The 24,352-nt window shown below is 48.8% G+C and overlaps 2 protein-coding genes across 2 annotated transcripts; one reads left to right on the top strand and one right to left on the bottom strand.

The window, feature by feature from the left end:
• Positions 1–7,779: 7,779 nt before the first annotated feature.
• LOC144737684 (zona pellucida sperm-binding protein 4-like) lies at positions 7,780–16,429 on the bottom strand. Its single transcript, XM_078620509.1, has 13 exons — positions 16,305–16,429; positions 15,838–15,911; positions 14,903–14,992; positions 13,944–14,065; positions 12,439–12,553; positions 11,703–11,837; positions 11,332–11,510; positions 10,919–11,016; positions 10,404–10,531; positions 9,264–9,453; positions 8,641–8,776; positions 8,406–8,499; positions 7,780–8,115 (listed from the first exon to the last, which is right to left on the bottom strand). The coding sequence occupies exons 1-13, from the start codon at positions 16,355–16,357 to the stop codon at positions 7,856–7,858; spliced, it is 1,674 nt and encodes a 557-aa protein (XP_078476635.1). The 5' UTR covers positions 16,358–16,429; the 3' UTR covers positions 7,780–7,855.
• A 182-nt stretch (positions 16,430–16,611) lies between these two features.
• Positions 16,612–21,882, top strand: LOC144737685 (zona pellucida sperm-binding protein 3-like). The gene is made up of 10 exons (XM_078620510.1): positions 16,612–16,760; positions 17,247–17,458; positions 17,886–17,998; positions 18,570–18,673; positions 19,496–19,673; positions 20,060–20,195; positions 20,293–20,387; positions 20,918–21,012; positions 21,421–21,549; positions 21,705–21,882. The coding sequence occupies exons 1-10, from the start codon at positions 16,706–16,708 to the stop codon at positions 21,833–21,835; spliced, it is 1,248 nt and encodes a 415-aa protein (XP_078476636.1). The 5' UTR covers positions 16,612–16,705; the 3' UTR covers positions 21,836–21,882.
• Positions 21,883–24,352: the final 2,470 nt, after the last annotated feature.

Raw genomic sequence — 24,352 nt, 5'->3', positions numbered from 1 at the left:
TGCCGGCACCACCGGACGGTCAACCGCGTCGGGTGCCGTACGACGGACCGGCAAGGCGGACTCGTGCTAGGACACAACACTTTTCATGAAGAAAAAAAAAAAAATTCAAACCCGAGCTCGCCGCCGCGTTCCCCCTCTGCCGGGGTAATGTCCCGTTCAAGGGGCGCTCGGAAAGAATGGGACGCTGCACGAGTCGGATAATTATTATTTTTTTGCATACACATTTATTGTTGTCACTCGCCGGATTGTACATATTGTTCTTGTTGTGTTGTTGTGATTGTTGTTGTGTTACGGGGCACACATGGGAGGGGGGGGGGAGTAATACATTTTTATAGCAGCCGGGTCAGCTGCGAGCTATGTGGTAGGGGGTGATGTAGTGGTGGTGTTGACGTGCGCCGACAGTGATGGATTCCGGGGCGGCGCGGGGTGCGGGGTTGGGCACGCATGTGGGCGTGGTGTGGACGCGCGCGCCGGGAGTGAGTGAGTACGGGGCGGCGCGGCGTAGGGGATTGTGCGTGCTGACACGAGGTGAGAAAAGGGGATCGTGGGCAGCGCGCAGTGATTGGTCAAATGGGATGGGTGCTCTCAGCGACGTCCGCAGGATGGACATAAAAGAGGACGTGCGGGAGCACTCGTGGTTGTTGTTAACCAGTTGAAGATTGAAGACGGAGTTGAAGAAGTAGTGCCCTGAGACCCCTAGTCCCGCTGTCCTTGTCAGGACCGGGGCCCTGTGTGGCTCGGAGGTGAGACTGTGGGACCCGTGGTCCGACGCCCATGTGGGTCGGGACTGTGGGACCCTGAGTCGAGACGGACACCCCGGCTGGGTGTGTTCCGAGAGGCTACGGGGCGTAAGAGCCCGTGTTGGTATAGCCAGGAGAACCGTGTGGGTTAGGCTGGTGTTAGCCACCCGTGTAACTAAGTGGGTGTTGGTCACCCGAGTAACTATAGCTGGTGTTAGTCACCCGTGTAACTATAGTTGGTGAAATAAAAGAGTGTGCTACCCGTGAAGTCGTCTCCCGCCGAGTTACTACATTACACTCGTACAAAGTGGCGGCTGCACCCCCGAACCACATTTCCGTGGTTTCCCGCGCTTGCGTCCCAGCAGCCCTCACTGAGGACCACCACAGACATTACGTGTCACCCGTTAGCACCCCCTGCCTTTCCGACGTGACGTCTCCATCCTAAAACCGTGCACGTCGGCCATATCGAGAGAAATTTCCATGTTACCACCCCAGCGCCTTTCCGATGCGTGTCACAACCAGTTTCACGCGTCAGCCGTATCGGGGGGGAATTTTAAAGCTTGTCTCTCACCAGGCTCGCATTTCAGCGTTCGGCTGTAAAAAATCGAGACAGAGAAGACACATCGATCACTCTCTCGGAGACTCGCATTGCAGCAATCGGCTGTACACAATCTAGCGGAGAGAGTGGTGCCATCTGGCGGCAATCCACAGCCCAACGCACTCCTGAACCACACAGAACCCAAGGGGCACCCTCGAACTCATCATCGAGTTCGAACCACACCGGTCATGTCATTCAAAAATCCTACACAACCGCAACCATGGGATTTCCGTAGGGGCTTCGGCACCCAACTCTAGAAACACGCAACACTCAGTCATCCCACACACAATCACAATTTCACAACATCACAACACATACAAGCAATACCCCAGACAATCAGTACATAGTAAATAATCACAAGCAAGTACCCAACAGTCCATACACTATCTAGCAAGGATCGATAGTCTATACATTTATAACAATCAAGAACAAAGCTCCATACAGTCTTACCTTGGCAAACAATGACGATCAAAGTTTCTGACAGTCACACATTGACAACGATCACGATCAAAGTTTCTGACAGTCACACATGAACAATCACGAGCGAAGCTCCATACAGTATACCCATTAACAATCGCGACTCCGCAACAACATAAATGATGTAACAACGCGAGTCATTAACACGGCAACCCACAGGACGTTAACGGAGCTCGAGACACTTGACAATGAATTAATCATTAAATGCCCCATCAAGATAACTATCCCGATGCCGTAACCGCACACAAAAAATAAAATTCCACAGCAACACACGAGCACAGACGCCGCGTTCATTTTACACTCACACAGCCAGAAAAACACGTACCACAGTCCAGCAAGCAAAAATGAAACAACACGCAAACGCAACCCGGCGTGCGTAAGATGGGTGAGGTGTGTTTTTAAGGCTGGGTGCATTGTGTCACGACTCGCCTTAGAGGCTGTGAGGATGGCAGGGTGGAACTTGAAGAATCTTTGATGGTGAGCACGGCATCCTCTTGCGACAGGATGCCACCGAGATGGCCGAAGATCTCCCTCCGCAGGTGTTGAAAATGGCGGGAACGGCGTTCCGACCCACCGCCAAGATGGCGGCCGCGGGCGCATGGTGTGCGCGCGAATTTCCCGCGCGAATTTCCCGCCCAGGCACCCGCAGCAGCGGCGGCGTCCTTTCCCCTCCGGCTTTGGCACTCTCTCTCTCTCGATGGCAACGAAGCAGCGACGTCCCCGTCGTGTGAAAGCATCCAGGTAAGTTGTAGTAATCGTCCGCATATTATACTGACTAGGACAACACCTAGCGTTAGCCACTTCTAACACCAAATGTAGTGGGTTGAATTTAGGCGCACACACTCCTTGGGAGGCAATACTCATTTATTAGAACAGTAAGTATTATAACACTGTACATTACACATAGGGTGGTGACCACGCTTCAAGGTCGAGCCAGTATGCTGTACCCAAATGTACAACATCCCGGGTCAAGGAAGTCATGCTTCCAGGTTGACCCATGTACTGGGCAAAGAAGTCTCACTTCAGGGTTGCCCCAGTATCTACAATTTTTTGTGAAAATATGTGAAATCGACGTGGCACAAAAAAAATACCTGCTCTTGCCCAGAAATAGTTCACATGTGCAACCCCCACATCTCCAAGGCCACCCGTGTATGTACAAAATGGCGGCCGCATGTGCAACCCGCGTCCCCACGGCTTCCCGCGCGCGCCCAAAATGGCGGCCCAGCGCATGAATATCACTGTGGTTTTCTGCGCGTAGGCCTCTATGTAGGCCTCGACGTAGGCCTCGACATAGGCCCCGACGTAGGCCTCGACATAGGCCTGGGCTGGGGGGGTGGTAGCCAGGCTGGCTACCACACTAACTAACTACGACATTAACTACCACATTAACTACCACATTAACTACCACATTAACTACCACATTAACTACAACAATAACCACAACACCAACTACCACACTAACCACAACAACCACACTGACAATCACCGCACTACCACACCAACCACCATACTACCACATTAACTCCCACACTAACTCCCACACTAAGTACCACACCAACCACAACACCACCACACTAACTACCACACTAACACCACACGAACTACCACACTAACTACCACACTAACGAATACACTAACTCCCACACTAACTACTATACTAACTGCCACACTAACAAGCAGCACTCTTCTCTACTCTCGTCAGCCACACAGTGCCCGCTCTGTAACCCCCCTGCACCTGCCAATCTCAATTTTAATTTAAATCTCAATTTCTCAATCTCAATTTGAACACACACACAGCTCACTCACACACACAGCACACGCAGCTCATTCTCACTCATTTTCACACACAGCTCACACTCACAAGCTCACTCACACGCCGCTCACTCACACGCCGCCATCTTACATAGGTCTAGTAACTATAGTAGCATTTACCGACTATAGTAGTGTAGGGGTTATTACGGGGAGAAGGGCGGACAGAAAACATAAGGGTGTCTGCACCCAGACACGGGTGTCTACATCCACGTCCGCATCCGTTAACCCTGGGGGGCCATGGGGGAGCTGTGATCCCCCATAACTCCACCCCTCGGAGGGGATTCCTATAATAGGAGGGGATTATTATAAAAGGCGGGGAGCCAGAGAGCTCGGGGCAAGTGTGGAAGAAGCTTACCAGTGATGTCTGGAGACTGGCAGAATAGGCCCTGGGACTCCCCTGTCTCGATGCCCTTGTCAGGGCCGAGCAGGGCAAGCCAGTGGCGCGGCCCCAAAGCTTCTGGACCTCTGCTCTTGTAAGAGCAAGGCCGGGTTAGCTGGGTGCCGGGATCCGTGCTTTACCAGGGCCGGATCAGATAGCCTCCCATAGCACTATTAGAGGAGGACTGGGAATATGACAGGGGAACTAGTGCTAGGGGTGTTTTCCCATCTAGTATGGGTGAAGGGGCCGTTACCCCTTCAAGTATTGTTACTGCCCTTGAGTTGAATAAAAGAGTGTGCCTCGACTCCGTCGTCAGTCTTCCTGGAACTCACTACAGTAGTAACTGCACATTTCAAAGGGGGGGGGGGGGGGGAAAGGACATCAGTGGGGGCAACAGGCGAGGCGCAAAGCACCAAAAAGCCTTCCAAACGAGCTAAAACGTGTTTTCTTAGCCCGTGCTGCAAAAGTAATTGTGTAGTCTGGCTCGTTTCCCCATGCACGCTGTCCAGGATTATCCTCAGCCTGTGCTTTTGCAACAGTAACGGTGCAGTCTCCGGCTTGTCTTGATGCAGGCTGTTCTGCAGTTTACTCAGCCCGTGCTGCCAAACTGCCTTCAACGTTTGGTTGCTGTTGAGAGCCGCAGCTGCTCCGTTTGTTTTGCACGCCACAATGCTGCCACACTTTTTTGCTTGGGAGGTTGTTTTTCTTGGCATTTTTTCTCGTAAACAAAATAGCCACCAAGTCTTTAGCGACAAAACTAAGCAACCGGTTTGCATTGCTCGAGGCAACCACGCATGTGCAGATGCGCGTTGTGGCTCAGTTAGCATTATGATCAGCGTACATTGTAGGTTGATTTACCAAGTTTATATTGGACCAAGGATACAAACAAATAGCGAGTGTTCATTCGGGGGCTTAGTTTGTTGGCTTTGTGTACCTTGTTGAAATTTAAACCCAATAGTTTGTTTAAAGCGTTAAGGCAGACAAAATGACGTACATAGGTAAATAGGGAGTGTGTATATGGGTGCCATAGACATCAATATTACAAATGTTATCAGTTCAGGACAAAGTAATTTTATAGGAGGATATTTCAGGCTATAGGTCAAGTTGTTAAGTGGTTCGTGTATGTTCTAATTTTAACAAGTATGACTTCGAAGGAACAATCAAATCACCCCGATAAAATAGAGTACCGTTTCACGTGTCATCATGTCAGTTATTATGCAGGATTGAGTAAGTCCAGGAGAAATGGTCTTTACAGGTTGCCCGTCCTACAGTGCGAGGGAGTTCAGGAGAAACGCTATTCAGACTTAGGTTTTTTCGTTAAAGTCACTTAGGTAAAAATAAATAATAAAAATAATACAAATAATAATAGAAATAAAATAATAAATCACGACGTTTCGGAGGCAACACAAGTCTCCGTCATCAGGTGGGACCATCACAGCTAAATTTACTGTATCAAGTGAGGCAAAATTCCAAGAGACAAGCTCTTAAATACAAGTTAAGGGGGAGGGGCTTATTTGAATGTGGTAGCCAATGAATGGAACGTGTTGGGGGGGTGGGCGGGGCTAAAAGAGAACAATAGGTGCACTTGGGGTTGTAACCGGTGTTGGCTGATAATCCAAATACAAAAAAGCAGTACTGTTAAACGCTGGGGATGTCAACACTCGGTAAATAGAATAGTACCTGTCAAATAAAATGGTCCAAATATGTGTAGTTAATTTTTTTACATGTGTAATGCGGGCGTGAGCGACCTTCCGGATGTGACGTCACGGGGAGGCGGAGCCAGGTGACGTGGGTGAAAGGTTGGGGTCCTTAAGTGGGTAAACCGGAAAGAGAAGGCAGTCGGGGTGTGAATGGAAAAGGTGGGGCCGCGCGGGCGAACGTGAGGGGGCACCGTTGGCCAGTGGGAGCCAACCCAGGAGAATAGCAGGGAGCTAAAGGGTGGTGAGAAGCTGCGGAGAGTACAGCCAGGAAGGCTGTGTGTTAGAGGCAGCGGTGTGGCTGCAGAGAGTCGCAGGAGCGACCAAGGGAGAGAGAGAGACAGCACGAGGCTGTCAGCGCTGCGGAGTAAGCAAGAGGGAGAAGAGCAGCAGCGATTACAGCCAGGGGGGCTGAGAGTGAGTAACAGCAGCGGGGCTGCTGTGGGGGCTACAGGAGCGACAGAGGCCAACAGAGGGGCTGCTGGTGGAGAAGAGAGACATCGGAGTCAGCACTGTGGGGACTGAGCAAAGAGGAGACAGCCGTGTGGGTAATACAGTACGGACCAAATAAAGGACACTGAGCCAGAGATCGTGGTCAAGTCTTTTATTACACATGGTTAATAACATCTTTCCAATGATTACTCCGTTTGTCCCCATCATCACAGTTGAAGTTATGTCCGTGTTTGTATATCTGGATGGCTTCGTGTACAAACCTTTGATGATAGCCAGAAGGTTTGCAGAGCACCTTGGTCTCGGAAAAGACATTATCATGAGAGCCCACAGCGTTGTAGCAATGATCGGCAACGGTGGAAGACTCAATTTTGCCGTGTTTCAGATCTGACTTGTGCTCGCAGACACATGACGTTTCGTTTCACCAATGTAACAATCACCACAGCTGCAACTCAATTTATAGACTCCAGGGTATTGCAAGTCAGGAATGACATCTTTTATAGATGGGATTAGATCGCAGATTTTATGTACTGTACTGAATCAGACTTGGATATTACTTTGGAGATATTTTTGGTCACGCCTGCTATCTACAGCAACGTGATAGTTTTGATCAGATTTTCAAGTGGTTGTTTGTATGGTGGGAGAAACAGCTTGACGGATATTGCGGTCAGTGTATCCATTCATCTGGAGGGTCCGATGTACTTGTTTTAATTCACTGGCCAGGGGGTGTTGGTCAGAAATGCCATGAGCTGTGATAGTTTTGATGAGATAATTCTTGAGCCGGGTGGTGGTGGTAATCAGTTTAAGTAGGAATGTGTGGGTGGCTTTCCTTCCAATCTAGAACACTGTTCAAGTTTACTTTTCAGGTAGAAGGGAGGCCCATGTTCAGGGAGGTGGTCAATGATTTCCAGCCCATGTTTGATGCAAACGGTCTTCCTAACAGCCGGATTTCAGGCACATGGTTAAACACAGGTCCCAGAGTTCATGCAGGTTGGAGACAGGAAATTCCTGGCTATCAAGCATGTGTGGTGGCCATGCCCAAGCAGTTATCCATTTAGGAACAGTTGAGGCAGAGTTTCTCCAGCATTCAGCACAATGCAGTTAGAGACGGACGAGTCGTCACTGCATCAGAACCCAGGCGTCTTAAGCACCAAGCCAATCGTGCACAAGGCCACAAAGAATGTCTAGTCAAGCCTCCATAGCGTTGTGGGGTGGGTGTCTTTTCCAGGGGAAGAGCACTTTTGACAATGGACAGATGCTTTGTAATGCCACAACCAAACCTTTACTTTAAGCTAGTTAACGTTCAGTATTCCGTTTCTCCCCCTTGACCCACATTCTTAATGTATCTTTGAAATAGTTTGCGATTGTGCGATGGGAAATGTTCCTGGAACATGTACACTGTATGCATGTTTTAGGGGAAAAATATTAACTAATTAAATAAAGTCTGGATTCAGATTCTTTAAGCATGGCAAGGTGCTCTTGTTTGAAGAAGCCAATGGCCTCAACGTTGGTACAAGTTGCTGCTATCGAGGGACCTGCCTTGGGGAAGAAACGACCAAATGCAGCACTAATACTGCCTACATATTGCACATATACAATCATCGTAAAAGGTCAGAACAGCAGTAGCGAATTTCAGCATTTTATTTTTTTGACCACAACGGTCTGCAAAGGACATGCAAGTTACAGCAATTACAAGTAGTCATCAATAGCTACTTTCGTCGAGCGCCACAGCCCGGCACCTGCGCCTCCTGACAGCAATGGCAGCAGACAGGAGCGCAATGACGGCTGTGGCAATGACGAGGAGAATGGACAGAGTCCCAGCCGAGGCCCACGACGAAGAGGGAGCCTCCAGCAACAGCAGAGCAGCGTCGTTAACAGGAGCTTCTTCAAAGAGCACGGGGCCCTGCAGAGACACCACGTGCTTTCCTACCACGCTGGAAGCGTCAGAGATGGCGTTGCGCTCTGGAACAAGAAAAGAAATCGGTTGATGACCACTGGCCCATACAAAAGGACATCATATGCTGCAGGTCAAGTGCCCCAGAAAAATCAAACGAGTACGTCATTATGGCATGCCACGGCTTGTCAAAAATCAGTCTGCAAAGTCACAGCAAATGTGCTCTAAATAGAAACGATAACATAGCAACATTACCACCAACATGAACACCCCTTTGTCATCTGGACAAATCGTTAGTCTGCAAGGCTTTTCTGGGTATTCAAGTGCAAGATATTCAAGAGGTCGCGGTGGTGCTCACGGTAGCGCCTGGTCTGTCCACACTGCCGATTGCACTCGGTGAGGAAGTTGGGGCTGGAGCTGTCGCACACCACGATAGAGCAGTGCAGGTAAACCTGTGGCAGACAGAATGCATCGTTACAGCAAGTAAAGTATTCCATGTTTTACGTAGTCTGTGCCCTCTCCAGTTGGACACCGTACACGTAATCCCTCCATGGGGACCTGGTTTTTAATGGCGGAAAGAATCGGGCACTCACGAGGTCACGGGTGGTGCTGCGGTCAGAGTTCATGAAGGCGAAGGCCTGGAGTTCCAGACGCTTGTAGTGAGAAGGCAGTGGCAGGTCAGCGACACCAGGAAAGGACACACTGCAACAAGGAGACTGCACGGGGCAGCTGCACAGGAAAAAGTGCCGTTCACCCTCAATTCAAAGCAAGTTTCATGCATCGGATTGAATGCACGTGTCTATTTAAATCTGCACGCAAGGATGAAGGCCAGTTTTCAGTCAAGACATGCTCACGACCAGCAAGACAGCCCAAATGCCAATATGCAGTACATTTGTGCACGATGCAACCATCACTGCATGCAGTCGACCTTGTACAAATCACCAGCTCTGGGAGGCAGAGGGTGGCTGTGTTCACATCCAGAACATCAACCCAAGAAGCGTTGTGGCCATCGACATTTTGGATGGCACTGCAATCTTGCTTAAGCGACGCCAGTGCTCAGTCACCATTACATGAACTGTTGTCATTGAAAGGCGACGTAATTAGCACAACTGTTTACGTGGGGAAAAAAAGACAACCAATGCCTCGAACCAGGTTGCCTCTGCAGGCCCTGCTGTAGCAGTGAGGGTTTAGAGAGCACTACCCCGCCCAGCCTCACCCATCCACCACAAGCTTCCACTGCGTGGGGTCGGTGGCATCTGTCGTGGGCGTGGCCCAGCAGGCCTTCAGGAAGAGCACCAGCGTGGGGTCAGAGCGGTGCAGCAGTGACGCCTGCACGTAGAGCGGCGTTCCCAGCAGTGTTACCAGCGGGTACTGCCAGGGCTGGTACGGCGTGGTGTAGGAGTTGTCTGGCAGCGTGCAGACATGGTTCACAAGGCATGTGGATTAGTGGCGTAAAGGTCCTGTTTAGAGCACATCGGACAAGGCAAAGCACAAAGCCTCTAAAACGTGTGCATTCCTTTTGAATTGAACTAGGGGACATTATCGCAACTTTCTGGCATAGAAACAGTGGTTGACATTTCATTTGTATTTTTCATAATAAATGCTGTCACCCTCACCTCCGCATGGTTGTCTACATACTGTATACAACGGCATCGCTAAATGTCTGTAGATGCTGCAACGGGCACGGTATCACACCAAGGGGTGGGAATCGGGTGCTAAGTTGGCCAAGCTCTAGTCAATTGGTAACCAATGAAGCTATTGACAACCATTCGTTCAAGCAAAGGTGTCATGGACAAATGAGGCTAAGAAAGCCAGTCCAATTTTCCTTTAAACAATGCCCTCAAGGAGACCGTTTTGGTTGATGGGTTGTGCAAAAAGATTAATTTGGTAGAGCCATGGGAATTAAGGGCATTGTCATCCCTTTCAATGTCGGCCCCACACTAACAACATGGTTTCAGCTGGTCGCTGCTAGATTAAAAACCACGGCAGAAGTTAGCATTTTAAGTTACACGTGCTACCATGGAGAATGTGCAAGTCGTTTCAGTTCATTTATGGCTAAATATGAATCTGTTGGCAGGTTCACAATACTGGCAGCACAGCCTAGCACAGCGTTCGTTTGCAGTTCAAGTCCAGCAGCTGTGCCGATTAATGCATTTAAAAATCTCATGCAGTGGAAATTAAACCAGGGTTGAGCTACTAGCCGAGCAATGGCTAAAAAAAGCACGACTTTCAGCTGGCTTCGAGTCAGAGCTAATACAGACCCAAGTCTTCCATGGGTAGAGCGACATCACAACCCGTGTTCAAGGTGACATTTGTCGACTCAGGTGGACAGGGTGTCGGAGAGAGGAGTACTCACCAGTGAAGACCTGGAGCAGCAGGGAGAGGGGCCCAGTGGCCGTGGCTGGAGGTGGCGGTGGCAGAGTGCTCACCTGCACTCCAAGCTGCAGGTCTCCACTTCCAAGGAAGCGGCATTGAAGAACCATCCTGGTAAACAGACACCACCAGCCAAAGGCATGCACAACGCCCTCACGGCAGCAAGAGATTGCATGAGGGACACAGCGGACCGATAGTGTTTTGCAGACGTACCAGTATAGGGACCACCTTGGTTAATACCGTGTTTACATTAGCCACAAGCTATATTCCTACTACTTCAAGATGTTAAAGATCATGTGACGAGGAAAAGGCGCCCTTGTGCGTTGAATGTCCCAATTTAATGAATAAATAGTTGAATGAGGAAGCAGATTGGTCACGGTTCTGCAGGCATATGCTGCAAATATTTAATGTTGCAGGGACAGTGGACATTTATGGGGGTGGGTCTCCTCTGCAAGACTCAAGCTTGACCCTCATGAGCATAGCACTTGCAGTGCTTACTTGTATGTGGACGACTTGGTGATGGCGACGCTTCCATCGATGCAGAGCTCCCGCTCGGAGACCAACATTAACTCGTACACGAGCTCCTGCCCACTCCACTGGACACACCAAAAAGAAGTTCACACAAAACGATAATGCCATTGAGCGATCAAGTAGAAGAATAAGTGGTACTGGCCAGTAGTCAAAATTAGCTACAAATTATATATTAGGATCCCCCTAAATTCTGTTTTAGCACTTGATTCATTTGACACTCAATCATAAAGTGACCCTGCTGTTCTTTATCAACTCGTGCATGATTGTGCTCTGCACATCAAGGAGTTGCACATCGCAAAAGGTCCGATGCAGCACTTCAACAATGTCAACAACAACATCAGGATGGGGGCAGGGCAAAGCAGAGTGTAGGAGCCCATTACCTGCACAGTGGCACCACACGCTGCCATGGGTACGTCAAAGACTGCAAGGTCTGCAGACACCAGCACGGGGCTGCACTGCACACCGCTACCGTCAGTCAGGTGCACGGTGCTCAGGTCCAGCGGTGGAGACGTTAGGTTCCGAGACACGGGCACCACAAAGCGCCCATCTGTGGTGCACACTGGGTGGAGCATGGTGGGAGGGCAATGGAGAGTTCGGTGAATCATGAAAGATGGCCCATGTAGTCCGTGGTGATGCAACAAGTTCAGGGAACCAGCACAGCAGGATGCTACCGTGCCAACATAGAACCTCACAGCAAGAGCTAAGTTTAAGTAGTGAATTATGGAACCTCTGGTTTGAGTCCACTACGTACCAGCTTCACTGTAGAAGCAGCGGCGTAGAGTGGGGTCGTAGCAGCAGCCACTCTGTGCACAGACGTCCGCGCTCGGGACACTCTGCACAGAGTTGCATGGGAAGTTCCTGCTCTGCCCAGAGCACGTGGCGATCTCTAAAAACAGCAGGAGCACAATAGGTCATCGTACAAAGCCCCACACGTACTTAAATACAAGTCAACGTTTGAGCCACGTGTCAAGTATGAGAATGAGTGTTACGTGGCACATGACCAAATCACTCGGGCAATGCACCCACTCCCAGAAGCGGAGCAGGGTTGAGTGTACAGTATAGATGGACAAACACGTTGCTCACTGGCTGTAAAAGGCCATGGCAGTTACAGCACAATTTGTTGCATTGAAGGTTAGTGCCACTCAACTTTTCCAACAAGGAGCAGCGTGGTGAAGCATGGGCAAATTAACCCTCAAGACCTAAGACAGCACTAATCAGGAGTGCATTAGGAAAACGCGTTGATACGGTGCAACTACTGGAATCAGCCACTGGGGGAAATTGCATCGGAAAATGATTCAAGCTGCAAGTTTGTCCAGTAAAAACGAAGGGCATGAAACGCAAGTGCACAATTGCAAAATCACCAGGAGAGACGATCTAGGTCGATACAAAAATGCAGCCGTTGACCCAGCAGACCCATTCTAGAGCACCAAGTCATAGGTAGTGCAGTCTGTGGGTCCGATTATCGGAGTCAAATCAATGGTACTCACCTCCAGCCCTCGCCGATCTTAGGTTCTCAGGGCAGTCGATGGTGAAAGCCCAGACGAGCCCATTCAGCCCGTGCCGCATCTCCTGCAGCTCCACCTGGATCTTCCTCCTGCCGTCCTGGTGAAATAAGCAGCCCTCAAAATCGGACTCGGGGCCAGTGCTCCAGGAAGGCTTAAACAAATCAGCAGATTTCGTGCATTCGACATTGTTGGGCGAGGGCAGGCTAATGACAAGTAAAGCTGTCAAATGGAAAACCCGCCACCACCTAGCACCCAAATTAAGGCAGGTAGACCGCACGTGGGGGTTGCATTCCTGGGTCCGAAGTCACTTTCCCAGGTTAACCCCTGTCATTGTTCAAACGGATGCTGCGCTGCTCCGTGTGTAATACAGTTTCCATATTCAGCTTGCCACAAAACCGCCATTACTCTTCTCACACGCATAGCACTCAGATTACCACCCTTCACAAGACTTTCATGTCTTCTGCAAGCAAGCTCAAGTAGTGCACACATTTCTGGCACAAAGCTGGCATGTTGGTTAGGTCTGCCACTTACATTTTGCTGGTGTAGATCATACATGTCCAAGCAAGCCCCGTGAGCAATATTTTCTTACATCTACGTTGGTCTCTTAGAGGCCAGCTTGGATAGTGACTTTCTGTAGCAATATATAGTACCGTTGATTTTATACCAAGCATCAAAATGCTCCGATTCCCTTCTTTGCATTGAATAGTACTGCAATGGCTGCATCCATTAGCAGGTGTGAAATACACAAACTGAAAGCTTGTTTTGCCGAGTAAGTTTGGTGATGTAGGAGTTAAAACTTACACACATTGCCTTTAAGGTGGCCACTTTGACATGGGCATCTAGATGGCAAATGCTTTACCGTTACGCACAGCAAGAGAAAAATTATGCTGGAGATAAGACTGACGAGACGGAGACTAAAGACAAAAAAGCAATGCAATGAGGCAAGGCCATAGGCAAGAAAGGATACTTAGGATTGGCTTAAAGAGTAATGTAGCGACATGGCATACTACAATGAACAAGAGCACAAATGGCAAGTGCAAACCAAGGTAAATATGATAAAAAGACAAAGATGGCAAGATCTTGACAAGACATAAGGAATGAGCATTGCATCGATTGTGCAGGGATACCAGTCAAGATAAACAGCTGCTGTATAAACTAGAATTAAAGTCGCTACCACCGAGAGATGATCGAAATAATATATTGTAGGAATAAATTGAAAAGGCCATGCAAACCATCTGAAAACAAATTCCAGAGTGGACAGCACGAGCTAAAAAAAAATTTTACTTTAAAAATAAATGCACGAGCTAAGCAAACGTAGAGGGGAAAATACCAGAGTAGACAATCAAATTCGATTCTGGCCAGACAACATCGGTGGGCACGTGATGGCCGATCGGTTATGGATTGCGAACCATCAATTTCGCAACTACCACAGCAGTCCCAGCGGGTACTAGCATCGACGCAAGTCACAACGGTCTCCTCGTTTTCACCTCCACGCGCACGTGGCAGGCATCACCAGCAGCAGTGAAGTGGAGCGCAGCACCGTCCCTCGCGATGGAGAAGCCGCAGTCCCCCTGCGCAGACTCCACATCCACGGCCTCATTCCGCACCGCTGGAGACATCAAAAACAAAGTTAGAAAAACCTGCATTTGGATAGATTGCGCACCACAAGTTCACGTGGGCAGCGTGACTGCAAGGAGAACAAAGTATGGTGTCAGTGTGAACGCGAATAGGAAATCTCCACAGTACCCAGAACGTTTCTAGGACACAGGATCCTCAATACACCGTTGGAATAACGGTACTCCCCAACCTGCACAACGACCTCGTCTAAGTGTTGCTAGTAAATAAGGCTGCGTTTCGGATTTAGCGACAAGATCTCCCAAGTCGTCAACGGAGGACTGGGTGGGAAATGCAGACGATGCGAGTAGAGAACCAGAGTACGACAGGCGTCATCAGGTTCAGTTTACAACGGCAGTCACTACCTTGCATGAAATGTTCCAATGAAAGGGAGAGCCCATAGGGCAGGCAAGCAAGGGTGAGGTATCGGTTAATAAGAGATTAACCCGTCTAGTAAACACGCAATTATGCTATGGAAGAATAAGATTTGATTCTCGTCGTCATGTGATGTATTAGACTAGTTGAAATGAACCCTGACGCCAATACATTATCAGGCTTTGAATCCCAGATTCTTAAATTTTCCATCGTTCATGCGAATTACATTTCACAACACAGCACGAACCAAAAACCCAACATCGACACCGAATAAGAGAAATTGCGAGGTCAGAGCGCATCGAAAACGAAGCAGTTGGCACCAAAAAAAGTGACCAGAAAATCTCAGCCCCGAATCAATTTCGATAGTATCCTTGAAAAGCGTCATATAGTCAATCATACAATGGATCAAGATGGTCAATTACGTCATCATGATTTAAGTGAAAACTCGTGGACTCACTCCGTACAAAGACACGGTAGTCACTGCGAGAAGAGCTGCTCCATCCCACAGAAAAACCCAGGGTGGAGGAGATGCATTGCTTCAGCAGACCTGGGGGAAGGCAGTTCAGAAGTTGAGACGTCAACTGCACGTTATGGAGCAATTTAAAAACAGCCCGCGACGGTTGGTGGGTGGGCGCACATCAGTCCCTTAACATTTCTGTGGATACAAGTCTGTAAGGTGTTGTGTTTTGTTCTTATTTGGCGCAAATTCAAAAGGCACGTCCACGACTCGACAGTATAAACCTCACACCAGGGATCGTCAGCATTCAGCTTCGAAGCCGCTGGATGAAATATGATATTTTGGTAGTAGACCCCTGCATTAGATTCTTGAAATTGTAGTAGAAAGTTGCCAAGAAAGAGCCTGATATGCAAATTATCAACGCGAGTGCACAGTTCCTTGTTACTATAATGGAAAGGAACAAGGTCATGATGATTTTGCACGCGAGTGTTACGTATAGTCCTGCGCAGTCAAATGTTGTACAATTCACCATTTTAAGTAAAGTTGCAAGGGCCGTGCCATCAGTCACCAGCCATTTTTTCGAAAGCGTTATTATCGTAAAAAGGAACGTGCAAGGGAGAGTTAATGTCCCCAAACGCCCCCTTCTCCATGCGCTGGAGGATTATTGATTACCCACATGCCGGCCTATGCCCAGCCGCCGCCATCACGTCGCGTCACAGCTCCGGCGGCAGGCACACAACAAATTCACCCCCCCCCTCCCCCCATCTCGTCCAGGCAGCGCTCTTGTTGGCATCTCGTGTCGCCGGTAACGCTTTTCCAGTTCACCGAGAGACGCCGCCATTATAGTCTTGTGCATGGCGGTGTCCAGACACACGATAGCGGTAGTGAGAGAATGCGCGATGTGGTTGTCATGTGGCGACAGCAGCGCCCCCTACCACTCGGCTCCCCCAGCATCCGCGGTCCCAGCGACTGGCGAAGCCTCGCGTGGACGGAGCCCAGGCAGAGGAAGCTGCGGGGAGCACGAGACACGTGACCGCCAAGACGAGAGAACGCAGGGGGAGGAGAGAGAGGCAAACACCGCACCCCCCCCCCACAAAAAAATAAGTGGCCCTGTAGCGAGTTTAGGAAGGGCCGATTCAAGGCCAGCACGGTGCACGAAAGAGTTGGTGTAAACAGCGCCACGCAAAGCCACCTTTGGAACCCCTACCACCCACAACGGGGCAAGCGAGACATTTCAGGACCGCATTTCCACATTTTTATCTCAATGCATTTCTCCATGCAGGTCAGTTACCCAAAGCGATATGGAAACGCCCTCTCTTACAAACGTACACAATACTTCATTATCCAGAGCTGTTGAGTAACATCCCTGAACACCACTCGGCACGCCCCTCCGCCTCCTCACCTGGTCAGGAGCAGGAGGAGAACTCGCATAGCCGCCATCGTAAAACAAATCATCGGCTGCGTCGCTTCCCTTAGGCCATGGACCCCTTTTATATGGAGAGCCCTCAGCGATCCCGATCCAGATTGGATCAGATCCACCCACGCATTGTCTAATCAGCGAGATTTTATCAAAGCAGATCGAGTCACTCATTGTTTCATCAGTAGAGGTTTGCTCGATCTCGGCGCACGTGCATGGATAGGGGCTGCACCGCAAATCACGCGGCACGTACGCAGGAGGAGTTAATTGGCTCATTACTGAAACTGAATGAGGCCGCGCGCAGATAAAAGCCCCGAGTGGGGACAGTAGCTGCGTTGGCTCTGCTGGTGCCGTGCTAAGTCTCGGGTTTTTTTGTTTTCCTTGCGATGGAGACCACGAGGGCTTTGTTTTCGGTCTTGGGGTTGTTATGTCTTGCCTCTGGTGAGTGGAGTTTGGTCGAAAGATTATTTTACAAGCGTGTTTATTCGTCGTGTAATGTAACTGCCGTGTTTACTAATGTTAACATCATAATATACACGTACTAACGATGGGCTTGGTAGTGTGGCGTGGTGGTTAATTCACTGTTCTATATACCTGAACACGAATTTGCGTCCTGGAAATGTTAACATTGGCGAGATGTGTCTAGACCTGGGGCTTTGCCCCAATTCAGCCCGTACTGATCTGTATGGTCAAACTGACGTCCGCAATGTGCGAGACTTGATCCAGTAGTGGATTGCCAAAACGTATTCCTCACCTGTCGTGACGCGTGTATACATTTATTGAGGTGCTACTGGGGAATTAGAACGCTTGTATTAGCAGCTCCGTGTGGATGATTGACTCGAGGCTCTGAGACTTTCTACGTCTTCACTGACCACCTGTGTCACTGTTTGGGTAACACTCGCGTCTCGTCCCGTGCGGCACCGCCAGCTGCAGTGGCCACCTCCGCCACGGTGAGTGTGGTGTGTGACGAGGCGACGCTCACGCTGACCGTGAGCAGGGACCTGTTCGGCACGGGTCACCTGGCCCAGGCGAGTGACCTGTCCCTGGGAGTACCAGCCTGCCCCGTCACTGGGAGCGACGCCCTTGCTGGGACGGTGACCTTCCTCTACGCACTGGAAAGCTGTGGCAGCAGCCTCCAGGTAACTGGCTGCTAATGCTGCTGTAACATAATCTGCGCAATCCAACTGCTTTGTTTTGCCGAGTATAGATGCAGAATAATTATAGTTCCGCATTCGAGTCGAGCCGGACTTCTTAAATAACAGCGGGGTGTATCGCTTTGAAAACCCCTTGGTATTTGTAGATCGGTCATTGCATTATTATGTTAAGGTCCGTTCTGGTTGACCAGTCGTACATTAGAGCGTTTTTATTCTTCCATAATACATTGGGAATCTGCATTTACCATGGTTTGTGTAGGTGTTTTTTATGGGTAACGTGAGCTAGGTGAATTATTTAAACCAAGGAACAGCTGCATTGGGTCTTTCACCAAGGTGTTTGAGCTTTTATTTGTATTATTATTCTGCTAGTATTGCAATAAGCAATAAACCACACGTTTTTCTCCCTTCTTAGATGAATGCAGAGCTGCTGTCTTACGAGAACTACCTCTACTACCGCCCCACGTCCAACACGGGCATTATCCGCACAAACTACGTCGCCGTGCCGGTCGTTTGCCGCTATCCCAGGCGAGTTCACCAGCAGTCTCTTGTTGACATTTTCTTAATTTAGAAGTCCAGCTAAACTGTTTACAATTCTACCACTGTCTTTAACAATTACGTGCCGTTGCGTGTGCTTTAGCTTTGCGAAGCCTGGATTGCAATAAAGCCAATGTCAGCGAGTTAATCCACTGATGGAAAGTCTACCTGTGCTGTCTGTCGTGGTGGTTTTTAGTGGCAACTTTACTGATGGGTTCACATCAAACGCCTGTCATGGCCTGCCTCAAACATACAGCCTTGCAAGTGTCCACGCCTGAAGTGGTGCATGCATTGCATACTGCTTGAACCACGATTCCCTTAATTATATTCCATTCCCCCAAGTCGTCTACTTACTCTTATTTGGTCCTCGTCGGATAAAAGTCTTGCAAGTTGCGATGTTAAATATACTATGAAAATATGGTTCTGTATCTCTTCGCTTGTCTATTCGTTGTAAGATGTTAGCGACATTGCAATAATAATCTGGTCACAAATTGGTGCAGTTGAGCATCACCCACCTCTGCTCTTTGTAGAGAATGTGTGCCTGATCTCTTCCTGACTGCAGGAAGGGGAACGTGTCCAGCGATGCCATCAAACCCACATGGATCCCCTTCAGCAGCGCCAAGGTTATGCAACAGCAGCTGAGCTTCACGCTGAGGCTCATGACCGGTCAGTGGTGATGTGAGGACGTTGATTGCCTATTATGCACATGGCTACTACCAGGATGGCAATTTAGACTATAAACCCTTCAAGATGTGTGTTTGGTATTGAAGAATAGGCCAGATATATGCCTGAGGTCCCTAAACTTTATCTGAGGTTTAAGAATAGGTTTACCCCTTTTTTTTCTGGCACCAAAACTGTGCTGTTTAGATGTTAAAACACCAAACTGAGACCTTTTTTACAAGGAATCGTGTCTACATTAACCACTAATTGTGGTCAGAATGCAAACAAAACAACTGATAATATATGCATTGTCTTTGAAACTTATTGGTCCACACCAGACGGCTTTCTGTCGAGACGAAAGACTCTGCCAGAAAGAAAGCTGTCTCTGGTTTCCACCAAATGAGTTTCACTTGATGCAGCTAATCTGGCTGTGACGGTCCCACCTGATGACGGAGACTTGTGTTGCCTCCGAAACGTCGTGAATTTTATTTTTATTTTTGTTTTGTTTTATTTTACTTTCATTACTTTTAATGTTTTACCTACGTGACTTTACCGAAAAAACCTGAGAATATGATGCATATGGTTAATGCAGACATGATTCCTTTGTAAAACGTTTCAATTTGCTGTTTTAACATCTTAATACCTGTTGCCAGAAAAAAGGGAAACCTATTCTCATTTTGGTACTGGCAAAGGAGGTCCCATGATTTATCTTGGTTTCTTCCACAATCAGTGGCGTGAGCAAGCACGTTCCTGGCTGCGCTTTAAGTCTGCACTCGGCCTTGGCAATTGTGTTTTGAAGATGTCTAATTGTGTTTTTCTTTCATGAAGACGACTGGCGTGTGGCGCGACCTTCCACCGTATACCAGCTGGGCCAGACTCTGCATGTCGAGGCGAGCGTGCAGACACTGAACCACGTTCCACTCAGGATCTTCGTGGTCAGCTGTTTTGCAACCCCGGTTCCGGACAGGAACTCTCCCGTCAGCTACCAAATAATTTCTAACGCTGGGTGAGATGTCGCTCTTTCCTAATCCCACCTAATGAATGTTTATGCTCCTTGTCTTAAAGGTGACATTCCACTGCTTGAGCATATAACAGAGCCTGACCTTGGAATGCTGATAAATCTTGCTCTGATGGTTAAGCCTGACCAGGTGTATGGTTAATGATTTTTATCATGTGGTGTCTGTCGGTACATTACTAATGAGAGATGTGGTCAATGTGCGTCATTGGGGACTGATTTGGTTTGCGAGTGGGAGGGGCCCCTTAAGAGGTGGGCTTGGCGCACCCTCTGCCGTATTATACAGTGGAAGAGGAGTACTACGTCTCCTAGCGCTGGCTTTCTGCTGGCCTGCCCTATGTAAAGTCACGTGTCGTACATCTACGGTGCCTGTGCAGGTGTCTGGTGGATGGCAAAGTTTCGTATGATGCTCACCTTACTTCTGGCTTCCTGCTCCGGCAAAGTGACAACGTCCTTCGCTTCTTCATAGATTCCTTCCGCTTTCTTGCGACGTTGACCAACAATGGCGATCAGGTGATCTACTGTCATGCAGGCTTCTACAGAAACCACCTTTTAGCAACGTGGTAGGCAGTGTGGTTGAGTAATAACCATCTTCCTCTTCTCGGTCCAGGTTTTCGTCTTCTGCCAGCTGAAGGTTGCAGATGTTGCTACATCTCCAACGGCTGTCAATAAAGCTTGCACCTACAGCCCCTCGGCTGCATACAGGTTGGTCTGCTTCCTTGCATTGCCCAGCAATTTGTTTTTTAGTGTCTTCCATCCAATAGCTCAATCCATGCCTTGCATGTGGGCTACATATTATTGCATGCCTGTGTGCTTAACTAATATCCCTGAGACCTGACTTTGGTTTCTAGCTGCAACTAGTATTAAAACATTTCCTGTGCAGTCCCACGGGTCTTCTCTTGTTTAGATGTATTCAGGTGATTTGTTGGTCATAGCCTGCACTTGTCTTGAGTTTAGCAACTAGTGTAGCAGCCTGCAAACGACGTCTGTCATTCGTTTGAGCTCCTTTTGAAAAATCTCAGCCTCATAGCCAGAGTTCAAATATCACTCGTGGCTAATGTCGGGAGTATCAACCGAGCCTCGCCTTCGTAGATTTTTTTTTTTTTTCCTCAAGCTGATCACCACTGTACGTTGCTTGCCCTGAACGGGTGCTCAATCGGCACTTTGCTCAAATGTGAACGGATACGAGTAAGCATTGCCTGTGTAACTACAGACGGCGTTTGTGTACAATGCAGGTGGGTCTCTGCTGATGGCTCGGACTCGGTGTGCAGCTGCTGCGAGTCCACGTGCCCCAGTGGAAGAAGGCGCAGGGATGTGGCAGCAGTGACTGGTGAGTACAACCGTCATATTCAGCCATTTAGTCTTGTACAGAGAACCTTGAATATCAAGGGAGTTACGTTCTTGGAAAGTGTCAGAAAAGCCAAACTGCGACATTCACTATGGTAAGCCTTGCCTAAATAATGGTGTTGGTATGTGGCAATCAGGAATGGAGGCATCGCGATTGAAATAAGTAATGTGCCAAGTAAACTAAATAGAACTAATTTCGATTTAAAGCTTTTGTGACTGCAGGGATTCATATTCTTGGTTTATTCCGTAAAATCACGTAGAAGGGAAATAAAAAAAATTACACACTAAAATTCTCATAGCTTTTGGATTGCAACACAAGCAATCATCATCAGTTGTGTATGGGCTTAAGCCTGGGCCTTCGCCACATTACTAATGTGGTCCTCTCACTCAGGACCGTCGTATGCGGTGGAAGATGTGATGCTGGGCCCCATCCTGATTGCCAAGCCCTTCTCAGATGGTGCCGAGCCAAGCAGCCCTGCAAAACAGCAGCAGCCACGGGTTTCTACATCTGCATCCAAAGGTAAAGCTACCAAATTCTTTCATGGCACGCCTTTCACACCTTGACCAAATACTTGGATAGGTCAAATGCCCCCACAACCTCCAGCATGTGGAAAAAAACCCTAGCTTTACGGCACCGCAGTTAACCACCAGCCCTTTCTCTCAATTGTTTTACAGGTGCTGCTCCCGTCCTTGGTCTGGGAGTGGCTGCGCTGGTGATGGCTGTCGCAGCAAGCGCCACGGTGGCTTTGTTTGTTTCGAAGAGGCGTCACACGACTCCTTCAAAGGGATTGGAAACGAGCTTCTGATCTTCTGTTGCTTTGCTTAAGTTGTGATAAATAAAACTGATGCATTACTTCTTGTCTTGTGGGGTCTTTGCTTGGCGTTTCGAGCACTTTGTGTAACTACACCATAGCCCAGTTCATGAGGGGGTGAGCATGGAAACAATTGTGGTCTCCAATTCATGCGTGCCAGGACTAGTAGGATGTACCTAATAATAATGGAAAATGTTTTTTTTTAAGCCTTCCCAATTGTCCAAACTGGTAGTCATTGTTGTCCATGTACAACGGAGCAGTTGAACAATTTCAAGTAAACAAATCCATTCCTATGTCACTTTAATCTTCCATAAAATGGCCCCAGAAGTTTTTAACCGTGGCAGTAATTGGGCATTGGTACATTACAAAGACGGATAATGTACAACAACCGTGCAAAAAATAGGAGCATTTACTACTGTACTTAAACTGGTTGGAGTTTTACATGTGGAAATTTGTTTCCAGAGTGCCCCCACAGCCTTAAATCAAAATATTACCGGTAGGAACAACAGTTCCACACTGCCCACCAGGGATTGGTGATCTGTCTTGCATAGCCACGCTCTCGATTTGTATTTCGTAGAGTGCTACGAAATACTTGGCACCACGTGACGCGCCGCCCAACGCAGCTTGCGCCGCGTGACACGGATCGCACGAATTCTCTGTCCAACCAAACTCTTACCTGCACACTCCGAAGGAACGTGTTTAGTCATCCTCGGGATGTGAGCTCAGAATCTCTGTCCATTGGATGCATGTCAAAGTTACAACCAACAATACAAGCTATGGGAGTGCATAGTATCTTGAAGGTACATAAATTACACTATACAAAGTATATACGTTCAAATAGCATGAATACACCAAATCCCATGCTTGTGCAAATTGGCCCCAGACCAGAGTTTTGTGGTGGTGCTTGTGTGGTTGTGCAAGGTGGAGTTGAACTGGGGGTGCGGGCTAAAGTAGTGCAGCGTTTGTGGTACCTAGCTTTACAACCGTTGCATTGGATAGACTTTGCATTGACGTTCTTGCCACAGCTGCCACAGAGGAAAAACGGGCCTGGATTCAATTCAAAGTACCCAGCAATTCTCAAAAGCCGCTCCAGTATGCTGGGAGGCCTGGCTGGCTGGTGAAAAAACAGGAAAGTGCGAGGGGTGACGTTGCCATTTGCAAGTGCTTTCATAGTACTTGGTCTCTCCACTTTGAACAAGCGGTAACACTGGAGAGGCTGCATGTGCAAGGAGTTATTTTCAAAAGTGGGGCGCGTGATCCTTCCAGTTGACAAATGTAGTCTTTCGTGCTATGATGTGAAAGTCAGGAGCAGGGAATGTTGAGGTCTCGTTACCGTGCCACGTTTATACCCCCAAAGAGTCTCCTACGGACGAGGAGATGTTTGCCACATAGATCATTAACAAAAAGCTTGTCATCTCATGGAGTTTTGCAAAATCTAGGCAGAGCCAGAAGACCTGGGGATATGTTTGTACCGTGACCAGGGCACCTTGGGCAGGCTGGTGAGACCTCCATAAATAATTTTTTCCTCATTCGTCAGGTATGCTCGTGTGTGAATTTAAACTTAATGAGTCTTAAGTGAGAGAGCTCTTGGGGCTCGCCAGATCTGTCCATATCTCTGCGGTATAATCTCATGGGGCACAAACATGTCTATTCAACCCTTTGGTGCTTAAAACCAGTCAATGGTTGGATAAACTAAAGCCCCAAGCTTCTTAACGAGGGATGTATTTATGGCATCTCTAATCTGAAAGTCTCTGAAATTGAGAGTGGGGATATTATATCATCCGCAAGCTTTTGAAAGACATCACCCTCCCGTTTGCATGTGTAGTGACACAAGAAGGGAGGGGCTGCTGGGGGCTCTGGGACCCTGGGCGGGCCAGGTGCTTAAGCCTCTTGGCACCAGGCGTTGGGTTCCCAGGCGCTTAAGCCTCTTGGCGCCGCCAACGGGGGGGGGGGGGGGGGGGGGCTGTGTGTCCTCTGTGGGATGTCTGGTGGCGCACACGGCCCCACCCCTCGTTGGACTAGGCATAAAAGGGGAGCTCCCTGGACAATCAGGGCCAGTCGTAGCTCAAGACCCAAGACACAAGACCAGCCATCTGAGGACCCTGGGATGTTGTGAGAGCCAGTGGTGGGACTCTGGATCTCCCGACTCTACGACCTTGTGAGGGCGAGTTCCAGAGCGTAGCCAGAGTAGAGTATCTAGGCTGTGTACCTAGGCTGTGTACCTAGGCTGTAACAGAGTATCAGGACTGTCAGGACTGTTGGAGAGTTGGAGTGTTGGATTGTAATAAAGAAGTTGCCTCTACAAGTGTCTCCGGAACCCGTTACATTTGGCGTCAGAAGTGGCAATGGAGACAAGAAGTAAGCCACGTACCTTCAGTCCTGACGGCGATGTCGAGGAGCAAGCGGCGACGGGGCAGCCAACTCGGGCCGACAACGACGCTGAGCAGCCGTCCACCACACCTGCCGATCCTCCTCCAGCGTCGGGAGCAGCAATGGAGGAAACGTTGCTTC

Source organism: Lampetra planeri, chromosome 72 (assembly GCF_965212315.1).
Source record: "Lampetra planeri chromosome 72, kcLamPlan1.2.h2, whole genome shotgun sequence".
NCBI classification, from domain to species: domain Eukaryota; kingdom Metazoa; phylum Chordata; class Hyperoartia; order Petromyzontiformes; family Petromyzontidae; genus Lampetra; species Lampetra planeri.
The sequence above is the reverse complement of the archived record's forward strand: the minus strand, read 5'-3'. Positions and strand labels throughout refer to the sequence as shown.

What these genes read in the sequence shown, in the direction of transcription:
- LOC144737684 (XM_078620509.1), bottom strand. Translation starts at nt 16,357, where the DNA reads ATGATTTGTTTTACGATGGCGGCTATGCGAGTTCTCCTCCTGCTCCTG. An exon ending in CTACCGTGTCTTTGTACGGA is followed by an intron (nt 14,066 to 14,902) that starts GTGAGTCCACGA and finishes TGATGTCTCCAG; the next exon opens with CGGTGCGGAATGAGGCCGTG. An exon ending in CGTGTGGTGCCACTGTGCAG is followed by an intron (nt 11,017 to 11,331) that starts GTAATGGGCTCC and finishes TGGTGTGTCCAG; the next exon opens with TGGAGTGGGCAGGAGCTCGT.
- LOC144737685 (XM_078620510.1), top strand. Translation starts at nt 16,706, where the DNA reads ATGGAGACCACGAGGGCTTTGTTTTCGGTCTTGGGGTTGTTATGTCTT. An exon ending in TGACCAACAATGGCGATCAG is followed by an intron (nt 20,196 to 20,292) that starts GTGATCTACTGT and finishes TTCTCGGTCCAG; the next exon opens with GTTTTCGTCTTCTGCCAGCT. An exon ending in GGATGTGGCAGCAGTGACTG is followed by an intron (nt 21,013 to 21,420) that starts GTGAGTACAACC and finishes CCTCTCACTCAG; the next exon opens with GACCGTCGTATGCGGTGGAA.